This window comes from Pipistrellus hanaki (assembly GCF_964339955.1).
Source record: "Pipistrellus hanaki genome assembly, chromosome: 18".
Taxonomy (NCBI): Eukaryota; Metazoa; Chordata; class Mammalia; order Chiroptera; family Vespertilionidae; genus Pipistrellus; species Pipistrellus hanaki.
Window position 1 is genome coordinate 12,681,709 of NC_140520.1, and position 22,736 is coordinate 12,704,444.

Consider the following 22,736-nt stretch of genomic DNA (forward strand, 5'->3'; position numbering starts at 1 on the left):
TGGCCCGAGGGCTGTGTAAGGCCCATGCAATGCTTTGGTGTGGCCCTGCCAAGGCATTAGGGTTGAGTTAATTAAACGTTTGACCAAATATAGTAAGCTAATTTTTTTAAATTATATTTTTATTGATTTCAGAGAGGAAGGGAGAAGGAGAGCAACCCGGGCATGTGCCCTGACCAGGAATCCAACCGCCACTTCCTGGTTCATAGGTCCCTGCTCGACTGCTGAGCCACACCAGGCAGGCTCAGTATGGCCCACGAATGATGTTGTAAATATCCAAATGACCTTCGGCAGAAAAAAGGTTCCCCACCCCTGTCTTGAGATGGTCAGTGGAAACCCACTCCTTTTAGGGTCAACCCCTGAGATTCTGAAGCCCACCTCAGTTAGGTTCCCTCACTGAAGGTCAAGGGTTATTTAGGTGACCTCACAACCTACCCCCGAGTCCTCCCACCCATGAAAACCTGTCTTTCCATCCTCAATCAGAGAGTCATCCCCTTAGAGCGGAGTACCCTTGTCCTCCCCGTTCAGGGGGTACCATCCTATAAGGGGGGAAACGTATTACAGGCAGATCCCATCTTCACCCACAATGGATCTTTTCATATTGCAGGAAGTTTGGACTTCGTGGGTCTCAGTTCCCTCATCTGTAAAATAGGACTAATTGTGCTTATTTCACAAGACTTTAAAAATGAGTTAATACATGCAATGTGCTTAGTTAAGTACACAATGGTTTATGTTTTGAGATGCCTTCACAGGGAAAACCCCACTTTAGTGGAGACGCTTACACTCTAAGCTTCTGCTCCTAGCAAATTCCCTCTGGCCTTTCTCACGCTAGCTGTGTGCCCTGGGGTGGGAGTAGGGGGGGTCCCCACGTTGGTTAGCCCCAATACCAAAGACCTCCCACACAGGGCTTCCGTGGGCTCTAATGGCCACTCCCACAGAGACACCCCCCCCCCCAACACACACACACACGGCCAGTCACACACACACGGCCAGTCACATACACATACACACACACACACACACACACACACACACACACGGCCAGTCACACACACACGGCCAGTCACATACACATACACACACACACACACACACACACACACGGCCAGTCACACACACACGGCCTGTCACATACACATACACACACACACACACACACACACACGGCCAGTCACACACACACACACACACACACACACGCGCGCGGCAGTGGCACATCCTGGGCAGGTCTCAGGTAAGAGCCGTGTCCCACGGGGGGAGGCCACACGGGACTCTGGCCATCACTGCCCCCGGCACCCCTCTCCCTCCGGAGGGGACGGCGGGCACCGCCTTCCCGGGCCTCTCCCTCGCCGGGGCCGGGGCCGGGGCCGGGGCCGGGGGCGTGGGGGGCACAGTGACCGGCTCACCACGTGTAGCAGCCGCGCTGGGCCTCCAGCAGGAAGGGCGCGCGGCCGGCCTCGCGGCTGAAGGGCAGCAGCACCTGCGGGACCTTCAGCTTGTTGGCCGGGGCCCCGGGCAGCAGGACCAGGACCAGGAGGAGGAGGAGGAGGAGGCCGTGTCGGGCGGAGCAGGAGGCCAGGCCCAGGCCTGAGCGCCCCGGGGCCCCGGAGCCGGTCATGGCGCCTGCGGACTCGGGCTCTCACCTCCGCGTCCGGCCGCACCTCGCGCGGGATTGTGGGAACTCCTCTCCAACGCTCCAGCGAACCAGCAGGATGGGAACCTTAGGCACAAGCCCAGCCGCCCACTTAGATACTGGAGGGCAGACATTGTTAATAATCAAAGCGTCTAAAAGAAACTTTCTCCCAGTTTAATTCTATTGCCTACCTTGTTATTGGGCCCCTAACCCCACCCCACCTCCAATTTTTTTTTTTTTTTTTTGGGGGGGGGGGGAAGGCAGTATTTCTATGCATGGATCGGGGCCTATTAACGGAAAAACTTCCAGTCTTCTGTATAAACAGCGAGAGCTGGTCGTTGTCAAGGGAGCTGTGTCATTTCACTAGTATGTCAGCTTCATGTCCGCCTCATGGCCAGGGTGCAGGGAATGCCAGGCACTGGTGTGTCAAAGGCAACTTTGAAAGCTACCCACTCACACAATCTCTGAGCAAAGATCAAGAGCATGTCTTTTAAAAATATATATATTTTATTGATTTCAGAAAGGGAGAGGGAGAGATAAACATCAATGATGAGAATCATTAATCAACTGCCTTCCCCATGCCCCACACTGAGGATTGAGCCCACAACCTGGACATGTGCCACGACTGGCAATTGAACTGTGACCTCCTGGTTCATAGGTCAAGGCTCAACCACTGAGCCACACCAGTTGAGCTAAGAGCACTTCTTCTTAAGGGTTTCAGATTCCATTCCCGGTCAAGGGCACATGCAGGAGGCAACCAATCGATATACTGCTCTCACATCAATGTTTCTCTCTCCACCCCTCCCACTCTCTCTAAAAAAATCAATGGAGTGCTCGCTTTAGCAGCACATATACTAAAATTGGAATGAGAGAGATTAGCATGGCCCCTGGGCAAGGATGACACACAAATTTGTGAAGCATTCCATAGTTTTCTCATATATCCTATATAATAAAAGCCTAATGTGCTAAGTGTCTGGTCTACTGTTCAACCAATCAAAGCATAATATGCTAAGGCTGCTCAACTGCTCGCTATGACATGCACTAATCACCAGGGGGCAGTCGACAGGTCAACCAGTTACTATGATGTGCACTGACCACCAGGGGATAGATGTTCCAACTGGTAGGTTAGCTTGCTGCTGAGTGAGACAGGCCAGACATGCCCCGGAACTCCCCGAAGGGAAGAAAGGAGACATATGTACTACTCTTTATAATACTTGAAGCAATAAAATAAAATTTTTAAAAAATCAATGGAAAAAATATCTTCAGGTGAGGATTAACAAAAAAAAGGACTGGTACATAATTTTTTTCAAAATTTCCCTTTACCCGATAATACATGTTATCTTTGTTTTACCGTTGTTATATTAGAACATTACAACTAGGAACTCAGAGCTGAGTTTTGAACCCCGTTTTGGTATGCTATGTCCTGTTGCTACCACCTACAAAGATCTGATTTTTAGCCCAAACCTCAGTTCCTGTGGAGAAAGCACGCTTGGATTAGTAAAAAAAAAATAATAATAATAAAGAAAGAAGTCAAGTAGGTCTGGAGGTTGGAGGGACTGGTTCTTTATTTTAAAAAGATACTTGTTCAATTTTCAGTATCAAAACAGTTGCACTATTGGTTTCTCCTTCTCCCAATTGGCCCCCAGCGGGAGCACACCAAAGGAGAATACATTTTAAGCCGATAAGCTGCAGGATGCGCACCTAACAGACCTCAGGAAACCGCTCTAAAAACGGGGCACTGGTATGAAAGGAACTTGAAGATCAGCACACTGCCAGCCCGAACTGCAGCGAACTCTCACAGCCGGTGTGGCCAGGGTGGCCCCACCTCAAAGAAGCAGAGTTTCAAAATAATACAAAATTTAAAAAGTCTTGTACATAAACTATTCAAGATTTCTCCAGCACTATCTGGTACAAAGCACAAATGAGATGGCACTTTTAGAGACAGCAGCTTCAGACCCAGAGGCGGGTAATGAGATGAGTTCCATTTGGCTAAATCAGTGGCAAAAACATAATTCTCTTTCTTTCAAGGAGGCAGGAGGGCAAATAATTAATTGGTCACTTCAGCGTAAGCGGCACATGATCCATTTTGTGAACCAGTGGGGAAAGGGTAGAGATGGGACAAGAATTTGGTCTCTGACAGAGAGGTCTCACCGTTTTAATTTGGCCACTTCTGAGGAAAAAAATAAACTGCCCAAAGATGCCTTAAAAGCTGAAACTAAACATCACTTTTTTTGGGGGGTGGGGAGGGGATAACCCCTCCTGGAATCACCTTTCAATTGGCTAGCACTCCGCACAAAGAAACGGTCCCCATACAGGCCTTTCTCTGAGTCTGTGTGGCTCCCGGTAAGGCAGGCCCATCCTCTTTCCCTCCTCCGGGGAGAGGGCAGCATGGATGGAGCTGAAAAATCACCTCTTGAACGTGAGAAAGGGATTGGACTGTTGCTTGAGAATCGGGGAATTACTTGGAATGTTTTACAAGTGGTTGCCACATCAACAACAAAAAGGTAATTACAAAATGTGTACATCACAACATGCTTTTAAAGACACTTAGCATTGTGCTCACATTCCCTTCAATGTTGTTCCCAAAGGTGCTCAGCCTCTGGCCCAATCAAAATCTCTGGGGAAGGCAGAGGCAGTTTGGCGGAAAAGACGCGGGGCTTGGGGGGTGGGGGTGGGTGGGGGGGCAGTGAAAGGAGAAAGCAGCCTTCCAGTTAAAGATCAGCCCTCAGTTTAAAGGTCAGCTCCAAGCAGGCTGGCCTCAGGCGGAGTCAGGGCCAGAGGGAGGAGCAGCGGCAGGGCGGGACTGGGTGGCTCTACATCTCATTCAGGTCAAGCAGAGTCTGGTCCAGCATCCTTTGTGTACAGAGGTGCTCCTCTTTGGTGCATTTCAGTTTATCTAATGGGGGTAAAGGAAGAGACATTAAAAGCCGGAAGTACATTTCAGGGTCTACCCACTCTGAGAACTGCTCCTGTCGCAGGGAAGCCGCAGATTAATAAAGCAGTTGCCTTCTCAGCCACAAGTGAGTGAGCTGCATCACTTGGTTTTGCAGGGCCCCTGGCTTGCCTACGGAAGCTGCAGGTGCTGCTGTGCTTCTGGGGGAGTTGGGAACCTTATCAGTCATTTCCTCTACTTCCCACACCCGACCAAGCCTTACAGCTTCCGGTCCCCCAAAGGAGGCAGCCTTACACATCACCCTCCACTCCTTTAGGCTTTGCCCGGAGAACAATGGCTCAGAGGTTGGACGACTGAGAGTAAGGATGGGTATATTTCTACCATAGAAACCCTAGGACCTCAATTAGAACACAGGGGGATTCTCATGAGCTAGAGAGGAAAGGAATAATTGGTGGGATGAATAAAAGAATCCCCACAGTTAAGTAAAATATTCTGTAAAGAAAATAAAGCCAAGAACACCATCAAACATAAACGTGTAAGCAAAACCTTAAGATTTTTTGCAGTGTTTATTCAGAACTAGCTTGTGACACAGTTAGTTAAAGTTAAACATAAAATCAGGAAAAAGCAACATGGAAAATGTCAGGAAGAAGACATCAAAGAGAATCTAATCTGCCCAGGAAGCAAACCTCTCTGACTGTGCTAAGGAGGTGGGAAAATACTCAAATCTTTAACGCGGGGAAGGTGATGGCACAGACCTATTAATATCACACACCCTGTCCTTCCCCCGCCCCCCCCTTTTTTTTTTGCATCCAGTCAGAAGGGCCCATCGCTGGGCCTGCAGATAAAGCAGTTACACCATCTTGTCAAGTCATTCCTTTTATTGTTAGAAAACATCCATGCAAGGGAAAGTATCCTACAGTCAGTCACAAGTGAAAGAGCAGCAAGTAGGGTGGAAAGCAGAAAACTCTCCTAAGTTTTCTCACTATAACCTCTCAGGCCCCTCCCTCCATCGCCCACAACCTCTTGGAAAGGGATAGAAATGCAGTATTTAACATTCCTACTATACAAGAAGTCAACAATATTCTAACTGCCCCAATTAAAAAGCAATTTGCTTAGGGCAACATAGTAAATGTTAAAAAGTCAATCAGCTTTTTGCTGGGGTCCAGGTCAGTGGTGTGAGCACTAAGCTCGGTTAATGGGCATCGGGGAGCCCTGCCATCAGTCACACAGATCATGCAGCGTTAGCTTCAGCTCATTAGAAAGCAGGCGGTTTCGCTCAAGTTGGCTGTAGAGACACTCTGCGGCAGCGACAGGAAGGAGAGAAAACAGGAGGAGAGGAGGAAGAGGAGGAGAAAAGAGAAAAAGGGAAGGTTAGTCGAGTACCAGATGTAAACCTGAGACTTTCACCTAGCTGGCACACATGACATGCATCTGTAAGGCAGAGTGGATGCAAGGATGATTCAGACAGATGGCAATAGAGTCAATTGATGGAAGGACCAACAGAGGAATAAAACAAAACACTCAGACCAACAAGTTGGAAGGACAACATTATGAGGGGGGAAAAAACACATCCATAGTATATATTCCCTGGGTTGAGAAACAGAGACAAGTCAAACGGCAGAGAAAGGAATACAGCTCAAGTATAAGAAATACATTTATAAGAATGAGGTTTGGAAGGACAAGTGAACAGTTGAACATTTTTCTGTGAAAGCATTTAATGCACCATTATGAATGGAAGATTGGGACAAATATCCCTATACCCACTAAATCCTACACTTTCTAATGCATCTTGTAGGCACTGCAATAGAACTATCATAATGGTTTATTCAAGCAAAATCCAACTTCCCCCCTTTTAAAAAAAATCAAAAAACCCACCCCCAAACCTGTTAGGGCCAGGGAAGTTGAATTACTGGTACAAGCCAATCAAGACTATCCTATTCTAGTTTTTTTCTTTTTTCTTTTCAGATTCACTTGCAGCTAGAGATAGTCATGTGATCCAGTTCTGACCAATGAGATATAGAAATTAATCTGCTGGGAGTTCCTGGGAAAATTTTACCTTCCCTTCTTGCCTTTGAATATGGTTGTGATGGCTAGAGCTACATATTCCAACCTTAAAAGACCAAAAGAATCACACTAAGTCCAGCTATATTAGACCACAGTTGCTCAAGCCTAAACTTCTATTATGCAATAAAAATAAAACCCATATTTATCTTAGCTGCTGTTTCCTATAACCCAAACATTCCCGAAACAAGTAGTTAAGTGCTTAAGTTCCTTGACTTTGTCTGGATTTTCTACTCGGAGCACACCTTAAAGAGGAGGTACGGAGAGTCCAAATCCCGCCCAGGGGTAACGGAAATTTGTATCAGCCTCTGAAGTTCATGTAAAGTTTCTTTCTGTTTTACAGTCTGTTTCAAAATTGTCTAAAGATGTCACCATGAGCCCTGATCAGTGTAGTTCAGTGGTTAGAGTGTCTGCCTGAGCACCAAAGGGTCTGTCTGGGGTTTGATTCCTGGTCAAGAGCAAGTACCTGGGTTTCAAGTTCGCTCCCCACCCACCTCAGACAGGACAGTGCAGGAGGCAACTAGTCGATGTGTCTCTCTCACATCAATGCTTCTGTTTCTTTCTGTACCCCCCGCCCCCTGCCCATCCATTCCATTCTCTCTGATAGCAATGGCGAAAAAATCCTCAGGTGAGGATTAACAAAAACAGACAAAAAAGATGTCAATGTGAAAAAGATACTTTTATGCTCCCAATAATACTTTTCCACTTTATATAAACTATCAAAACAAAAAGCACAGCCCTGGCTGGGGGGCTCAGTGAGCTGGAGCATTGTCCCGAACACCAAAAGGTTTCACGTTTAATTCCCAGTCAGGGTGCATATGAGGGGCAACCAATCAATGTTTCTCTTTCTCCTTCTCCCCTTCCTTTTTTACTTTTTTTTTTTTTTTTTTTTGTCAGAGAAGGAGAGCGAGAGAGAGAGAAACATAAATGGAGAGAATCATTGACTGGCTGCCTCCTGCACATGCCACACGGGGGATCAAGCCTGCAACCTGGCATGTGCCCTGACGGGAATCAAACCCTGATCTCCTGGTTCACAAGTCAACACTCAGCTGGGCTCTCCCCGTTCCTTTTACTATTATCTTTTTCTTTGGTATTATTTCCCCCCTTCCTTTTAAAAATCAATAAAAACATATCCTCAGATGAGGGTTAAAAAGAAAAAGAAAACAAGCAAATATGTATAAGATCCTGATAGATGGAATACCCCAAAATAATAGCTTTTTAAAATTTTATTTATTTTTTTAAAGAGAAAGGAGAGGGAGAAACATTGATGAGAGAGAACCACCCATTGGCTGCCCACTGTACAACCACTGGGGATTGAGCCAGAAACCAAGCATTGGTTGTGCCCCTGTTGGGAATCGAACCCGTGACCTCTCAGAGCCACACCATCCAGGACAATAGCTGTATTTTTTTTTTTTATTATTATTGATTTCAGCGAGACAGAAACATCAATGATGCGGGAAATTCATTGATCAGCTGCTTCCTGCACACCCCACACTGGGGATCAAGCCTGAAGCCTAAGCATGTGCCCTTGACCCTTCAGTTCACAGGCCGATGCTCTATCCACTGAGCCAAATGGGTTGGGCAACAATAGCTGTATTTTAAGGGCAGAAGTTAGAATGAGTTTTTAAAAGTGCACTGTTCTCCAAGCCAGTGGTTCTCAGTGTGAGTAATACTGCCCTTCCTCGCCCCACAGAGGACCATTTGGAAATGTGTAGAGGCAGGCTTTCATTGTCACAGTAACCAGAAGGCCATACAGATATTTGCTGGGCAGGGGATGGCAATAAGTAGAATTGTTCTGTACACCCCAGGATTGTCCTGGACTAAATAAAAAACCCACCATACTAGTCTGTAACTCCATGAGGCCTAGGACTGGACCTGTCACGTTCACTGGGACACCCCTTACATAGATCCCATGTGCAGCCTGACTCCCCTGTAGCATCCATATCCAAGTTAATTAGTGTGGCTCCTACTGCTGTCTTAGATCGAGAAGGTGTAAGCAGAATCTTATCCCTTACAAGAGACTAGTCAATGAGGGTTTTGTTCCATGTAAGTGGAAAAATAAAGAGAGAAGTGGGAGCATTTTATTGCTTGATTAATTCCCAGAACGCGCAGTTCCCTTGGAATTGCATGAGGTCAGAAAGACAAACATGGTTGTTCTCTCACAAGGAACTTATTTAATAAGTTTCTAACTCTGCTATCTCTAGTGACTAAAAATTCAGGATCAGATACCAGCTCATTAAAGTTCTTGGTTCCCTGATAACAGCACAAGAAAACAAACCAAAAAGGCAGCCCAGAGAGTCCATCTGGTCTCATTTCCTTTTAGCGTGTCTAATTAGAGAACAATCTCATGAATACTGGACATCCTTAGGCTTCCTCGTCTGAATTAGGTCAAGTTCACTCAGTATCAGGAAAGGGCTAGTGAAGGGAACCACATCAGCTTTAAAGCCTCAAAGTTCAAGGAACGAGGGAGAACAGATTTTGCTTTTGATATTTTTTACCCACCTCAACATTGAGGTTGGGGAATATTATAACAGGAAAGGAAAAGAAACTGGGATACGCCTGCCTATCTAAAATAACAGGTTAGATCCCCCGTCAGTAAACTTGGGGATTAGCCATGTTTTGTTCCTCGTTCCAACAGTGGTAACAAGGAAATAAAGAATACACATTATCAGCCTGTGGTTCTTTCTGAGAAATTATAGGAAAAAGTTAAGATGTCAAGCACTTTACTCTGAGATTACCAACGATGCCATACCAATAGGAGATCCAAACTTAAGTATTATAGGATGGTTCTGGTCTCCATTACTGATCACACCAGCCACGGACATGGAGAAAGACAGGAGCTACCAGGATTATCACTTCACTTTCCTCATTCACATTCTCCCTTCTTCCTTTTCTAAGAAGCCCCTCTGTGCCAACGTCAACTCCTTCTGCCCAAATACTAAACCATCTAGGATTGTACTATCCAATGCAGTAGCCACTAGCCACATGTGACTGTAAAATTTAGATGAAAAGTAATAGAATTAGAAATTTAGCCCCTCAGTAATATTAGCCATATTTTGAGTGCTCAACTAGTGTCTACAATACTTTCCACCAATTCACTTTTTTGCTCTTTGAAATATGGCTCCTCTCCTTGTTCTTAGGCTCAAAATGTCCCCTTCGAATACAGTATTAATGACAACGTCCCATCTCCAGTTAATTTCCTTCTTAACCTGCTGAAGTTGAGAATCACTGAACTTCATAAAGTATCAAGGCTACTCATTCTGCTTTATCCCTCCAACCTATTCCATTTGGCTTCCTCGTCCATAGATTTTTCTCTTTGCTTAATTCTTTTTACATTTGCAATTGTCTTTTAAGGTTCTAAATCCTTCCATGGCCTAAACTGCTTGTCACCCTATGGATTCCCAAATCAAGCCCCTGATAGTTTCACCTGGAAACTAAGTTTTTCAGACTTATAGTCTCTACTTTCCACATGTTCTCCCTGCACCTACACCACCACCATTTTCTCCCGCTCAGGACCAGTCCTTGGCTTTTCCTTCTCACATTCATTGGCTAGGCCCTTCAAAATACCCATCTTCATGCCATCTCTTCCCCACCATCACTCCAGTCCAGACTATTACCCCTGGGAAAACTGCAATGAACTAACCCAGTGTCTCCCAAAGTGTAGCACAGTCACTGCTAGTGGAGGTGAGATGTCAAGCTATATGCCTTTGTGAATTTAAACATTTTTTATTATCTGTATTTCTTTAATGTGCAATAGGAAACAGTAGCACACATCAAACGTTTGAGTTCAAGTTAGAATTGTGTGGAGTAAGAATAAAGCAAATTTGAAACCAAGAAAACAATGTAGGCAGCAAGTGAATATGGTAAGTCCCCAAGTGGTATGAAATTTGGGAATCATTGCCTTCATCAATCACTTTGACAATCTGCTTCTCTTTCAATATACTCTTAACTCAGCTGCCAAAATAACTCTTCTTATATGCTCTGCAGACCACAACACATCCTTGTTGGAACTCTCCAGTGTCATCCCCATTACCCAGAAAATAAAACTAACCCCAGCCCAGCCTGATTTCAGCACACACCTGTCCCAACTGTCTAAATCTACCTTTATAGATATTGTGTTCTTCCCATCTCTATCTATGCCTATGAATGCATGAGGAAACCATTACCACCCTGTGCATTTATTTGAAATAGGCATGCTTGATTGTGTTAGTTTTTCTGAAAATCACTTATCACTTGTCATTTGTCTCATAGGAGGAGGCAAATGGTAATGAACCTCAAATATGCAAGAAAGATTTCAGGAAGAAAACATGAAACTGTTGAAAGTTCTTTTCATGTGCTTTTCTGTGACTTGGAATGGGCAGTTTTAATGGTAATGTAGTTGGGTCCACCGGATGTTTTGAGGATGCACCGTTTGAACCACTGGCAAAGGGTAGACAATGTGTATTGGGAGGCACTTCAATGGCCTCCTGACCTTAAGCAAAGGAGGAGAACCTGAAGAGAGGATGGAACATTCCAGGCGGCATGACTTAAGAACTGCAAGTAAAGGACTTGGATGGTCTCATTCAGCTTAAACAGCAAGACTAGAGCTCCCCAACTAGCCCACCACTCTGACAGACTCAGCTCAGGAGAGTTGAAATGCCAAGAAAAAACAGACACACACAAAGTGGCTTTGATTATGTAAGTCAGAGGAGGGAGGGCCTGTGATAGCAGTTCCCCCATCATACCCCGAGGCTTTCTCAGGGACAGCAGCAGCTTTGTCAGTGACAGATGCAGGGTGGCGTGAGGCTTCCGCGGCGGAACATTTTAATTTCGGGTGGGGTGGGAGAGAATACATAAGTTGCTTTGTGGCCCCCGCCCATCCTAACGCCTTGGGGACCAGCCAGGCTGATCCAAATGGAATCCAGAGTGAGTGGGGCGTTGGGTTCCCCAATCAAAGGGGGCAGATCCAGAACAGAGCAGAAACGGTGGCAATTTATCTGCATGAAAAAGTAAGGAGACTCTAGGTGAGAAGGACTAGCGCCATTCTACACAACCAGATGGGAGGAAGGGAGCAGAGAAAAGGAACAGGTAGGTGGCAGTAGGAAGGATAAAAAAGAGCCAGACACTATAGCCTGAGTCACTGGCTTCTCTTCAGGTTAGTGGGAAAGATACCAAAAGGCAGATTAGCATCAGGACCAGGGATCCACAGCAAACAGGTGAAGTTTCCAACAACCCTTGTGGTGCTTTTTACTAGCAGGCTTGCTTTGGGACTAAAATTTGGGAATCCAATTCAATTGGTAGGTAAACATGATTATTTCCAATTATGAGTATTTTATCCCCAGAATTTTATCAGGGCCCAAACCAAATACACCCAGGACGTCTGAGTTTTGTTATGTATTATTGTAGAACCCCAGTCACTGGTTCTCTGAGCCCCATTTCCTTAGTCACATGAGGACATGATTCTACCTTCAGCAGGATCCCTGCTGAGAAAAGTGAATTTGAGGAACAAATAGAAAAACCATAGCGTTATAACGAAGGGGCTGTGGATAAAAATCCCATGTAGATCGGGATTCTACCACTGATCCAAGATTAAATGCCTGCCCAGCTTTTGCCAACAAGTAACCAGCACCAATGTTTTAGAGAGAAGGGTGGAGATCCTAGTGTCCAGAGGATTAAACCAAAGCATACTATGCAGTCTATGCCCCCGCTCACCCACAAGCCAAGGTCCCAGCCCCATCTGCTGTCAGATAGTTACATAGAGGTCATGTCATTGAGGGCGTGGTCCAGCTCCTCGCTAATGGCCTTGTACTTCAGTTTCTGGGCATAGAGCTCATCTGGACAGGCACAGGAACCACAGGGAGGAACCAGGGGGACAGAGTGAAAGGTATCAAAAGCAGATGAAGAGAGGGAATCATTAGAAATCAGGGAAAGTGTCACTGTGGGTCTAAACCACAGTTAAGAGCACCATGACTGGCCATTTTCAGATCCACTGTCCCCCAGGACAAACTGGACTTCTTGACACCTGTACTGACTGCAGGTTAAGAGGTGGGCACAGTCATGACTAGAAATTCCTATTACCGAAGGTACAAGAGGTTCCCACTGCCATCCAGTTAAACTACTTTCTAGCAGTGACAGTGCTTAATTTAACACAAATAAAAAATAAAGTACATTAATATCAGATACTTTCCTAGCTGCCAAGGATAACCAGTATTCTTGGCCCCTTTGCTCTACAGGTTGCCTGCTCATACTCTCCAAAGAATACCCTGCTACCCAGAGTATACCAAAGGAGCATATTTCAGAGTTCTCAGAGTACATTTACCCTTGTTAGGGTGGACATGTTGCCAAATTGTGGGGACAGAAGTATTCAGAAAGCCCATGGTACTGGTCAGCTCTGAGACAGCTGCGTCTCTTGCAAAGGTTCCCACAACTTGAGTGGTGAACAGATTGCCAAAAGCAGCCATGGAGTGACACATGTTCTCATTGCCTTCCCAAAGTATGGCTACCATTTTGATCCAGAATCTAAAACTAAAGATATAAGACTACTAAAAATTGGTGATAAATGCTGCCATTATCAGTCTCCAACGGAAGGATGCAAATTCCCAATATTAGGTAAAGTCTTACTAAAGGGGAAGATTAAATGTAGACAGCCAATTCTATTCTAGGGTTTGACCCACTTCAGCTAGTTGTGGCAGGGCACAGGATGCATGCCCAGTCACCACCAACTCCCTTTGGCCTCCAGGAAAAGGGGGTGATGAGCAATGGGCAAGGTCTTCCTCTATAGTCCAGTATTTTAATTCCTCTCCCGGGCTCCATACCTTCCAAGTCATCAATTGTCTTTTCCAGCTTGGCTACCGATCTCTCAGCAAACTCAGCACGCGTCTCTGCCTAGGGGAAGTACAAAACCATCGGGATCAGAGAAGAATAAGACAAATAAGAGAAGAATCTCTATCATCTTCACCTTCTACTTCCACACCTTTCAGAACCAAAGCCAGCAGCCAGTCTACATTATGCCTTATATACAAGTACCTCTAAATGTTTGGGCCCTCCCCTCAGCTCACCTCCTTGAGTTTATCAGTGAGAATCTTTATCTCTTCCTCATATTTGTCTTCTTTTTGAGAGTACTAGAAGAGAAATAAAATAAAATTTTCAGAGTAGAAATTATTCATACAGACAATACACCACCACCCCCAGCCCCACATTTACTCTTACACTGAACATCTTCTTGGATATACTGTGCTGAATGGTTGGTCCATAGCAAAGAGCAAGGCCCATTTCTGGACAGTAAGTCCTTAAAATCCACAAATCAATGTCCTAAGTGAGAGTCCTGAAACCTTATTTTTTAAAGGGACCTCACCTTTGATCTTATTCAAATCAACCCAGGGGATTACTTTTACTTCCTCCTACTGAATGAGTAAGTACAGTGACACCCCAGACCGGATGGCTAAAACAGTGCCACATGGTGATAAGGACAAGTCTTCTGTTTCGATTGCTTAGTAGGTCTCAATCTGAAACTACCTGTTGCTCCCATCTTTCTGCTAGAAAACCTATTAGGACCCCTGATCATTGTCATTCAGCACATCCGTGTCAACCTGAGAACATGACCCCAGGCACCTGAGACCATGTCGTTATTTTAACTAAGGCTGTCGAAGTACAGAAGAATTAGCATTAAACCTAGAATCCAGACAGAGGGCGGGTAGGTAAGAAGAGGATCCTTCTCACTGGATTACATAAGGCATGAGTTTCTGCAGTCTCTAATTAAGGGTAGGGCTGGGCCCAGGCCCCCAAAGCCTGTCACTTTCACAAACCAGCCCCTACCTTCTCCGCCTGAGCCTCAAGAGACTTGAGGTTGTTGGTGACATTCTTCAGCTCCTCCTCCAGCTCAGAACACTTACTGTGAATATTTTACATACCGCAGGAGAAGAAAAGGGAAGAAGAAAAGAAGAAAAAAAGGGAGAGAGACACACAGACATGAATTGATCCTATATGTAGAGATTTGGAAGGCATAACAGGGAAAAGAGAAGGTCCCGGGTAATCTGAGCAAGCAACAACCCTCCTCCCTCTACCAGAGACCATGTCAGGAGTTAAGACCCCCATTGGCTAGGACTCAGAATGTTTAGATACCAATAAAGAAACACTTGCGAGAATTCACTCCTGGGAACAATTCATAACTGCTACCTGGGGTGAGGTGGGAACAGATGGGAACAGATGAGGTGGGAACCCAATAGTCCCCCACATCACCCAAGGGAAGGAGAGACCCTGTGGAGGCAGTGAAGCAACTGGGAAAGAAAAGATGAAATATGCCAAGAAGTGGAAAAGAATGGAGCATTCCATGAAGAGATGAGAAAGCACTCAACAAACCAACCAGTGGAGGGAAGGCAGCTGCAAAACAAAAACAGAACCACACCATACACATAACCTCTCCGCAGGTTTAATGGTTAGTACCTTTTCTTCAGCAGCACTCAGACACTTCAGGTTCTGGTCCATCAGTCTGATCTGCTCATCCATCTCTCGGCAACGGCTGTTAGTGATAGTCACGGGGATCGCACAAGCCAGGTTGTGGGGAGGGAGAAAAGTCAAGAGGGAACACAGCAAGAAAACAAGCAGCAAAATGGGGGGGGAAAAAAACTTTTCAAAAAATGGGAAGAAACACCACCATGGTCATGATATGTCATGTATGGGGAGAGGGGAATGCAAGGGAAGCACAAATATATATATGCACCAGCTCTAACTTTGTTATGCAAGGCCCAGAGGTACCAACAGGAGAGCTGATCATGCCTGCCCCTGCCCTAAAGTTCCCCAGGCAATTGGCAAAGTGGTTAAAACAGAGGTAGACCTTTAAGGCAGTAGAGCCACTTCAATGCCTCAAGGAGAAGCAGACCAGGTGAAAGAACCCAGTAGGGCCTTCCAGTTAACGGTTCCCCATATATTAGTCTTTATTTTCCCTCAATAAGAAAGCCTCGCCAAAACCGGTTTGGCTCAATGGATAGAGTGTTGGCCTGCGGACTCAAGAGTCCAAGGTTCGATTCCAGTCGGGGGCACCCCCAGTGGGGGGGGTGCAAGAGGCAGCTGATCGATGTTCCTCTCTCTTCAATGTTTCTAACTTTCTATCCCTCTCCCTTCCTCTCTGTAAAAAATTAATAAAATATATTTTTTTAAAAAGCCTCAATCTGTCACCTGTCACTAATAAGAAAGAATAAGAAAGCCCAAGGCCATTCATAGGGCCTAAAAAAGCACTAGAGACAATGCCTCCCCTAGGCCCTGTTTAACAAGGTTAGGGAATGCTAGCTTACTCGCACTGCCCAAGCCAAAGGGGAAGGGAGAGAAGGAAGGGCAAAGATTTGGGGAGGAAGACACTCACGACTCTGCCAGCTCAGCTCGTTCCTCTGTGCGTTCCAAGTCTCCCTCAATGATCACCAACTTACGAGCCACCTAGAGGAGAAGACAGAGGGAAGCTCAGCAAAGCAAAGGAGCCATTTCCCTCTCCGGTTCTTCTGAGAACCCCAATGTCACCAACAGAGGGACAAACTGCCAGTGCCTTACCTCTTCATACTTTCTATCTGCCTCTTCTGCAATGTGCTTAGCTTCTTTGAGTTGGATTTCCTGGAGTTCCATCTTTTCTTCATCTTTTAAAGCTCGGTTTTCAATAACCTTCATACCTCTGTCAGAAACAGTAAGGACAAATGTGGCACTGACACTCTCAGGAATCTGTCATCAGCTACACCTCAAGTGACCCAGAAGTGCAGGTATAAAAGACCATTGCTCTCTGCTTGCCACTCAAAGGAGAACTCCCATAGCCCCCCACCCTACCTTAGTTCATTGTTTTAAACCTTTGTAAAAATAATACACTTAAGAAATTAAGTATTTAAGTGTATAGTCTACGAGCATAAAGCAGTCTCTATCCTATTAGTCCTGCTCATCAGAGGTAGTCACTTACTTCATAATCCTTCCAGAAATGTATCCCACAGATAAAAATGTACAGTCTCATCCCTAAGGGAATCATATACTATACTGTTCTGCAACTTGCCTTCCCCTCTCTCTATAATTTGGACACTATACGGTAGTAGTATACACACAGCTGGCTGTCTTGCTCGTTTGCACAGCCGCCCTCCCTGTGTCACTGGATTTGCAGTAGGGCATTTTCAGTTCTGAAAGCCTGTTTGATCCATGCAAGTCATCACACAGTTCACATATGGCAAGGAGCCAATTGGCCATTTTCAACAAAAATGAGTTGTGATTTGGTTTCATGACTATGGTTCTCAACTCATGAGAATTATCAAAGGAACTGTAAAAACATCAATGCCTAGTCCACTCTCGCAATGGATTCTAATTGAACTGGGGTAGGACCCAGGCATTCTGGTATTTCGAAACTCCCTGATGATCCCACCCCTCACTCCCTTGACTCTAACAGTGCAGCCAGGGTCAAGAGTTTTTTAAGACAGATTGCTGAACTCTACTTCCAGAGTTCCTGACTCATAGACCAGTGGTAGGCACCAGCTGAGAATTGGAATGTCTATCAATTCCCCAGATGCTGGTGGTCTGGAATCTCTCTTTGAGAACCACTACTTTGGAGGAACTAATCCTAAACTCAGTAACCAGTCATCCTGGTGACCCATTTAAGGATCAATTTATAAAGAAACCAATTACTAAAGGGTAACAGGTACAGGGTTCAGGTAACCCTAACTGTCTTCAAGTGGGGAGACTGTGCAGAAAAGAAGGAATGAGGATCCTGTAAGAGGCTAGCTGTTTTTAAGAAACAGGTCTATGAGAAAATCTTGACCAGAGCCATTATGAATTTCTTTGGAAATGCACGCTTCAAGAGGCCCCTCTACACACCTCTCGCTCTCATCAGCAGCTTTCTCAGCTTCCTCCAGCTTTTGCAGAGCAGTGGCCAGGCGCTCCTGAGCACGGTCCAGCTCCTCTTCAACCAGCTGGATCCTACGGTTCAAGGAGGCCACCTCAGCCTCAGCCTGCGTTTCAGTAAAACATGGAAAAGGGAAGCAGAGGCATGGTGAAAAGGAACAGAACTATGACAGCAAGACTGGGGCTGACCACCATGACAGAACTAGCAGGGTAGAACCTGTCTTAGCTCAGGTCAAGCAAACATGTTATGTATTTCCTGCCTTCTTCTGTCAACACACTACTACGTGTTCCACAGGAAGCGTGTTTTAAAACAGTTCTTTGCAGCCCAGTATTAGCACCACCCCCTTTCTGGACTCCGTTCAAACACCTGAGTGTCAGCAAACATAGCTGGTAAAGGGTTCCTTCTGTCTGAGCTCTGGCTTAGAGGTATTCTTATTCTTATGAGTATCTCAAACAGGAAATCTTGAATTATTTATTAATTTTTTTAAAATCCTCATTGGAAGATGTTTTTATTGATTTTTTTTTTTTTTTTTTTTTTTGAGAAACATTGATGTGAGAGATAAACATTGATCAGTTGCGTCCTACACAGGCCCTGACTGAGGGATTGAACCCTCAACCCTTTCATGTACAGGATGACACTCTAATCAACGGAGCTACCTGGCCAGGGTAGATTACCAGTTAATTTGCTACTTAACTCAGGTTGTTAATCCTCTGATTACCCTATATTGACACAGCAGAAGGACGACTATCTTAAGAGAGTTACGTTGCCAGAATAACCTTCCAAATCAGAAAGTGAAAGAATGGTCCGCTGGGATACCTACTCTCCACCTTTTTAAAGTTGACAAGGAGCTTCTTCTGGTTAAAATCACCTGCTTTGGTGACATTATAAAAAGAACTGGGGGCAGAAGAGAATGTGTCCCCTCTGTTCATGACCACTCCTCCAGATTTCTGAACTGTGACTCCCCTCTGTTCCCCTTAGCCCCACGGCCTCACCCTTCCAGCACAGCTTAGGACAACCCTCTCCCTAACCTTCGCCCCGTAATCAAGCACAGGCTAGAGTCCAAGACATCCCAGGCCTCTTCCTTGGTAATGGAATGAGAAACAAGGAAGAGGCAGCTGCATGTGAATGAATTTTACTGGTAGAAAAGCCTCCTTCCTAAGACTGCTTTTCCCTCCCCCACCCCTTTACTGGTAGCAAGTATGCCGACTGCCACAACCATAGAAGAATTCAACCTGCCCTGCACGCTACCCCGTCCAGATGCTTATCCAAGTGCTTGGTAAACATGATCTCCCAGCTACAGCCCAGATTGCACCTGAATTCTATTACCCTGATTTCCTCCGACAGTCAGGGTGGGGACAGCTATAGAAATAACCTGCGCCGCTAGCCTGTATGGGGAGGGATACAGCCAGCAGATTTCTGTGAAGCACCAGGTTAGCCTGCCCAGTGTGGCTCAGTTGGCTGAGCATCCTCCCAAGCACCAGGAGGTTGTGGTTGGATTCCCAGCCAGGGCACATGCCTTGGTGGCAGGCTCGATCCCCAGGAGGGGGCGTGGAGAAGGCAGATGATCAATGCTTCTCTGACAAGGATGTTTCTCTCCCCCCATTCCTCTCTAAAATCAATAATAAATAAATAAATAAATTGCTTTTAAAATCGAATTATTTGGACCGGTTTGGCTCAGCGGTAGAGCGTCGGTCTGCGGACTGGGGGGTCCCGGGTTCGATTCCGGTCAAGGGCATGTACCTTGGTTGCGGGCACATCCCTGGTGGGGGGTGTGCAGGAGGCAGCTGGTCGATGTTTCTCTCTCATCGACGTTTCTAGCTCTCTATCCCTCTCTCCTCCTCTCTGTAAAAAATCAATAAAATAAAATAAAATAAATAAAATAAAATAAAAAAAAAATCGAATTATTTGGGTCCTGGCCAGGTAGTTTAGCTGGTTACAGGATCATCCTGATACACCAAGGTTGGGGGTTTGACTCCTAGTCATGGCGCATATAAGAAACCACCAATGAATGCATAAATAAGTGGAACAACAACTTGATGTGTGCCTTTCTCTCATCAGTAAGTAAAAATTTTAAATCAAGTTATTTGAGACAAAAATTTCCAAACACAAACATGGGAGGTTCAAAGGACCAGACTGGGGGGAGGAGCAATGTGTATAACTACCACCCTACAGGCAGGGAAAGAAAACTGAGACGTCTACATAAGCTGACTTTACAAGAAACCATTTGTGCCTCTAACTACACTGATCAAAACACCACAAAGCCAAGTATTCTCTGGTTTTGTCTCTTCCAGGAAAACAGATGTCTCCCAGAACATCACACATTTCACCCCGCAAATTCAAAAAGTCAAGATTGCAAGAGCAATCCAGGCTATCAGGCAAGAACTATGAAACAGTATAATTTATCACACACACACACACATGCCTAGACAAAAAAAAAAAAAAAAGCATGGAACCAGATTTGGAGGAAGCTCATTTAATCTCAGTCCCCTTCAAGCTCACCAGTTACCCAAAAGGAGAAGATAACAGACTATGGGGGTGGAGTGCAAGGTTCCCATGACAACAAGCTGGCTGGGGCAGTTTCTCCCACACTTCAGCATTTACAGCATAATCTTTCGCGAGGCTGAAAAGGGAGAAAATACATCTCGGTGCCCTTACCAGAACATGTGCACGTTATGCCGAAACCGGTTTGGCTCAATGGATAGAGCATCAGTCTGCGGACTGAAAGGTCCCAGGTTCGATTCCGGTCAAGGGCATATACATTGGTTGCGGGCACATCACCGGTGGGGGGTGTGCAGGAGGCAGCTGATCGATGTTTCTCTCTCATCGATGTTTCTGGCTATCTATCCCTTTCCCTCCTCTCTGTGAAAAATCAATAAAATATATTAAAAAAAAACAAAAAAAAGAAAGAAAAAAAAAAACAAACAAAAAAAAACATGTGCACGTTAAACAAGACTAGCAAAAGCAGAACCCAACTAGGGTTCAGACACACCCCATCCATTGGGGGGGAGGGCAGTTCTGTGTTTTTCTTTTCCTTTTCCCCTCCCCTAGAAGATCAGTTCTCTTTAAAATGAAGCAAAAGCTTTCATGAATCAAGATCTCTTACAACGTTTAAAGGAAGAGGCACACCCGATTTCCCTTCAAATCAGAACCTATGCAAAACGCCTGTCCTTCGGTCCTGCCAGTCTGAATGGCACTACCTTCTGCAAACCAGGGAAACATTGTTTTATGCTATTCTAGTCATCCTAGGTGTAACATGCCCAGATGTGGTCTACCCACCTCTGCCCAGCTTGGAGGATAGATTCAAGACCCTTCCTCCAGGTGATAATAAAATTCCCCACTACCCAGGTAGCAATGACCCCAAGGGGAAAGGGAGCGAAAACAGCAGCAATTCCGACCCATGAGAAGACAACAGCTTCAGCTGTGAACTACGTTTGGCTCGAATGCTCCCATCCTCCATGCTAGAGGTTCCCCGACCACACCACACCCGTCAAGGCAAGAGGCTGACAGGCCACCAGCGCTGGGAGGTAGATCAGGGCCAAGGACAGAAGGGATTCGCCTAATTCTGGCATTCTGCCACTCTGGGGTTTCTCTTTTTAGACAAAAGCCACAGATGAAATCCAAAGGCAATGAGTAATGGAAGTGAGGCTGGAGTCCTCAGAGTAAAGACTGCTCCAGTTCACTGTGTTCACAAATGTATCCACCCCGGGAGATACCGTGTCCTTGGGGACCTCAGTTCCACCGAGGGGAAGGCAAGCTGGAAGGGAGCAGAGCTATCAGCCCCAGAGCAAACAAAGGTGGAGTCTAAGCCGGCACTCCGAGCAAAGTGCTGTTTGCCTCTCCCCGATGAGTGTGCTCCGGTCTGGAGGGAAAGTGAGGTAATCAGCAGGAAAGCAAACCCGAACCAAAGAAAGGCGATAAAGCCTCTTGCTCAGTCCCGCAGACCCATAGAGGAGAGCGCCACACAATGGTCAGTCAGCTCACCCCCTCCAGAGGCTGGGAATTTGGGAATAAAGTCAGAATCGAAACTTCTGTTCAAAGCCCACTGACTCCCTCACTGATATTCCGAATTTTTTTAAGACCACAAAAAGAAGGGCCAAATGCCAGGGGAGTTAGGAGGTAAGGTGAACTATATGGGAGGTAACAGATGTTTCTCTTTCCCTGCCTCTCTCTAAAATCAATGAAAAACAGATCCTCAGGCGAGGATTAAAAAAATAAACTAAAAATAAATTGAAGTGGTTAAAAAGGTAAGTTTTATGTTATGTACATCTTCACCACCACCATCACAGCAAAACACAGATAAGGAAAAAGACGACATTTAAGTATTATGTTGCCCTCTATTTAAGTTCTCCTATTTAAGGAGACTGACAGGTGTTGTATTATAAAAGGTCAACCCCCAAGGCCAGGGCAGGAAGAAAGATGGACCCCACAACTCCTTTAGCCTCAGCTCTGGAGCCAGCCGGCTTCCCCACCAGGGCGGGGTGTTCACACAAAGCAACAAGAAAAATAATTAAGAGACAATCTCACTAACAGCAGGCGATACCATCAGGGAGTCCCGGGCTTCCTGTGCCAGAGGGAGGTGCCTGCACAACCCACATTCCAGAACGTCCTAAGTCCCAGAGGATAAGAAGTAGCCCGATGCCGAAACCGGTTTGGCTCAGTGGATAGAGCGTCCGCCTGCGGACTGAAAGGTCCTGGGTTCGATTCCGGTCAAGGACATATACCTTGGTTGCGGGCACATCCCCAGTGGGGTGTGTGCAAGAGGCAGCTGATCGATGTTTCTCTCTCATCGATGTTTCTAACTTTCTATCCCTCTCTCTTCCTCTCTGTAAAAAAATCAATAAGATATATATCTTTAAAAAAAAAAAAAGAAGTAGCCCGAGCACCCCCACCCTCTCCCACAGATGTCACCGCCTCAGGAGGGGTTCAAAGTTCACGAGAGCAGAAATCAAAAGGTTAGGCTCCTTCGAGCTGCAAGGCAGAAGATAGTAGTTTCATCAATATTTAACTACCCCCCTACTTCCCCATCCGAGGACTTCCTCCCTCGACCTCAGCTCAGGAAAGGAAATGGGGCAGGCTCCGAACAAGAGGAGCTGAAGAAACATCTGAAGCTGCTCACTCTGCTGCTATCACCCCAAAGTCACCGAGGGTGGAAAAAAGGGAACCAGGATTTCCCACAAGGAAAATCACCCGCCCCTGGGAGGCGTGGGGTGGGGAGTGACATCAATCCATCAATCCCAGACTATTCCTAGGATGCCTGTACTTAAATGGCGAGCCTAAGCCTGCAGCTCCACATAAGGCCAGTTCCTTCAGCC

The 22,736-nt window shown here is 45.8% G+C and overlaps 2 protein-coding genes across 11 annotated transcripts in view; both read right to left on the reverse strand.

Moving 5' to 3' along the window:
- Positions 1 to 1,859, reverse strand: part of NUP210L (nucleoporin 210 like) — a 52,434-nt gene extending 50,575 nt beyond the window's left edge. The window contains exon 1 of the mRNA XM_084866941.1: positions 1,404 to 1,859. Within this exon, the coding sequence (XP_084723067.1) occupies positions 1,404 to 1,615 (212 nt within the window). The 5' untranslated portion in view covers positions 1,616 to 1,859. The remainder of the gene's footprint in view (positions 1 to 1,403) is intronic.
- Positions 1,860 to 3,177: 1,318 nt separating this feature from the next.
- TPM3 (tropomyosin 3) overlaps positions 3,178 to 22,736 on the reverse strand; it is a 29,843-nt gene continuing 10,284 nt past the window's right edge. For 2 of the 10 annotated variants that reach the window (XM_084866852.1, XM_084866856.1), the window contains 8 exons: positions 17,397 to 17,530; positions 16,104 to 16,221; positions 15,922 to 15,992; positions 14,379 to 14,454; positions 13,622 to 13,684; positions 13,379 to 13,448; positions 12,319 to 12,397; positions 3,178 to 4,526 (listed from right to left, as the gene is read on the reverse strand). In XM_084866852.1, the coding sequence (XP_084722978.1) occupies positions 4,523 to 4,526; positions 12,319 to 12,397; positions 13,379 to 13,448; positions 13,622 to 13,684; positions 14,379 to 14,454; positions 15,922 to 15,992; positions 16,104 to 16,221; positions 17,397 to 17,530 (615 nt within the window). In that variant the 3' untranslated portion in view covers positions 3,178 to 4,522. Of the gene's footprint in view, positions 4,527 to 11,254; positions 11,561 to 12,318; positions 12,398 to 13,378; positions 13,449 to 13,621; positions 13,685 to 14,378; positions 14,455 to 15,005; positions 15,082 to 15,921; positions 15,993 to 16,103; positions 16,222 to 17,396; positions 17,531 to 22,736 lie in introns of those variants that run through there. The other 8 variants (XM_084866859.1, XM_084866853.1, XM_084866860.1 and 5 more) reach the window with 5 other exon arrangements.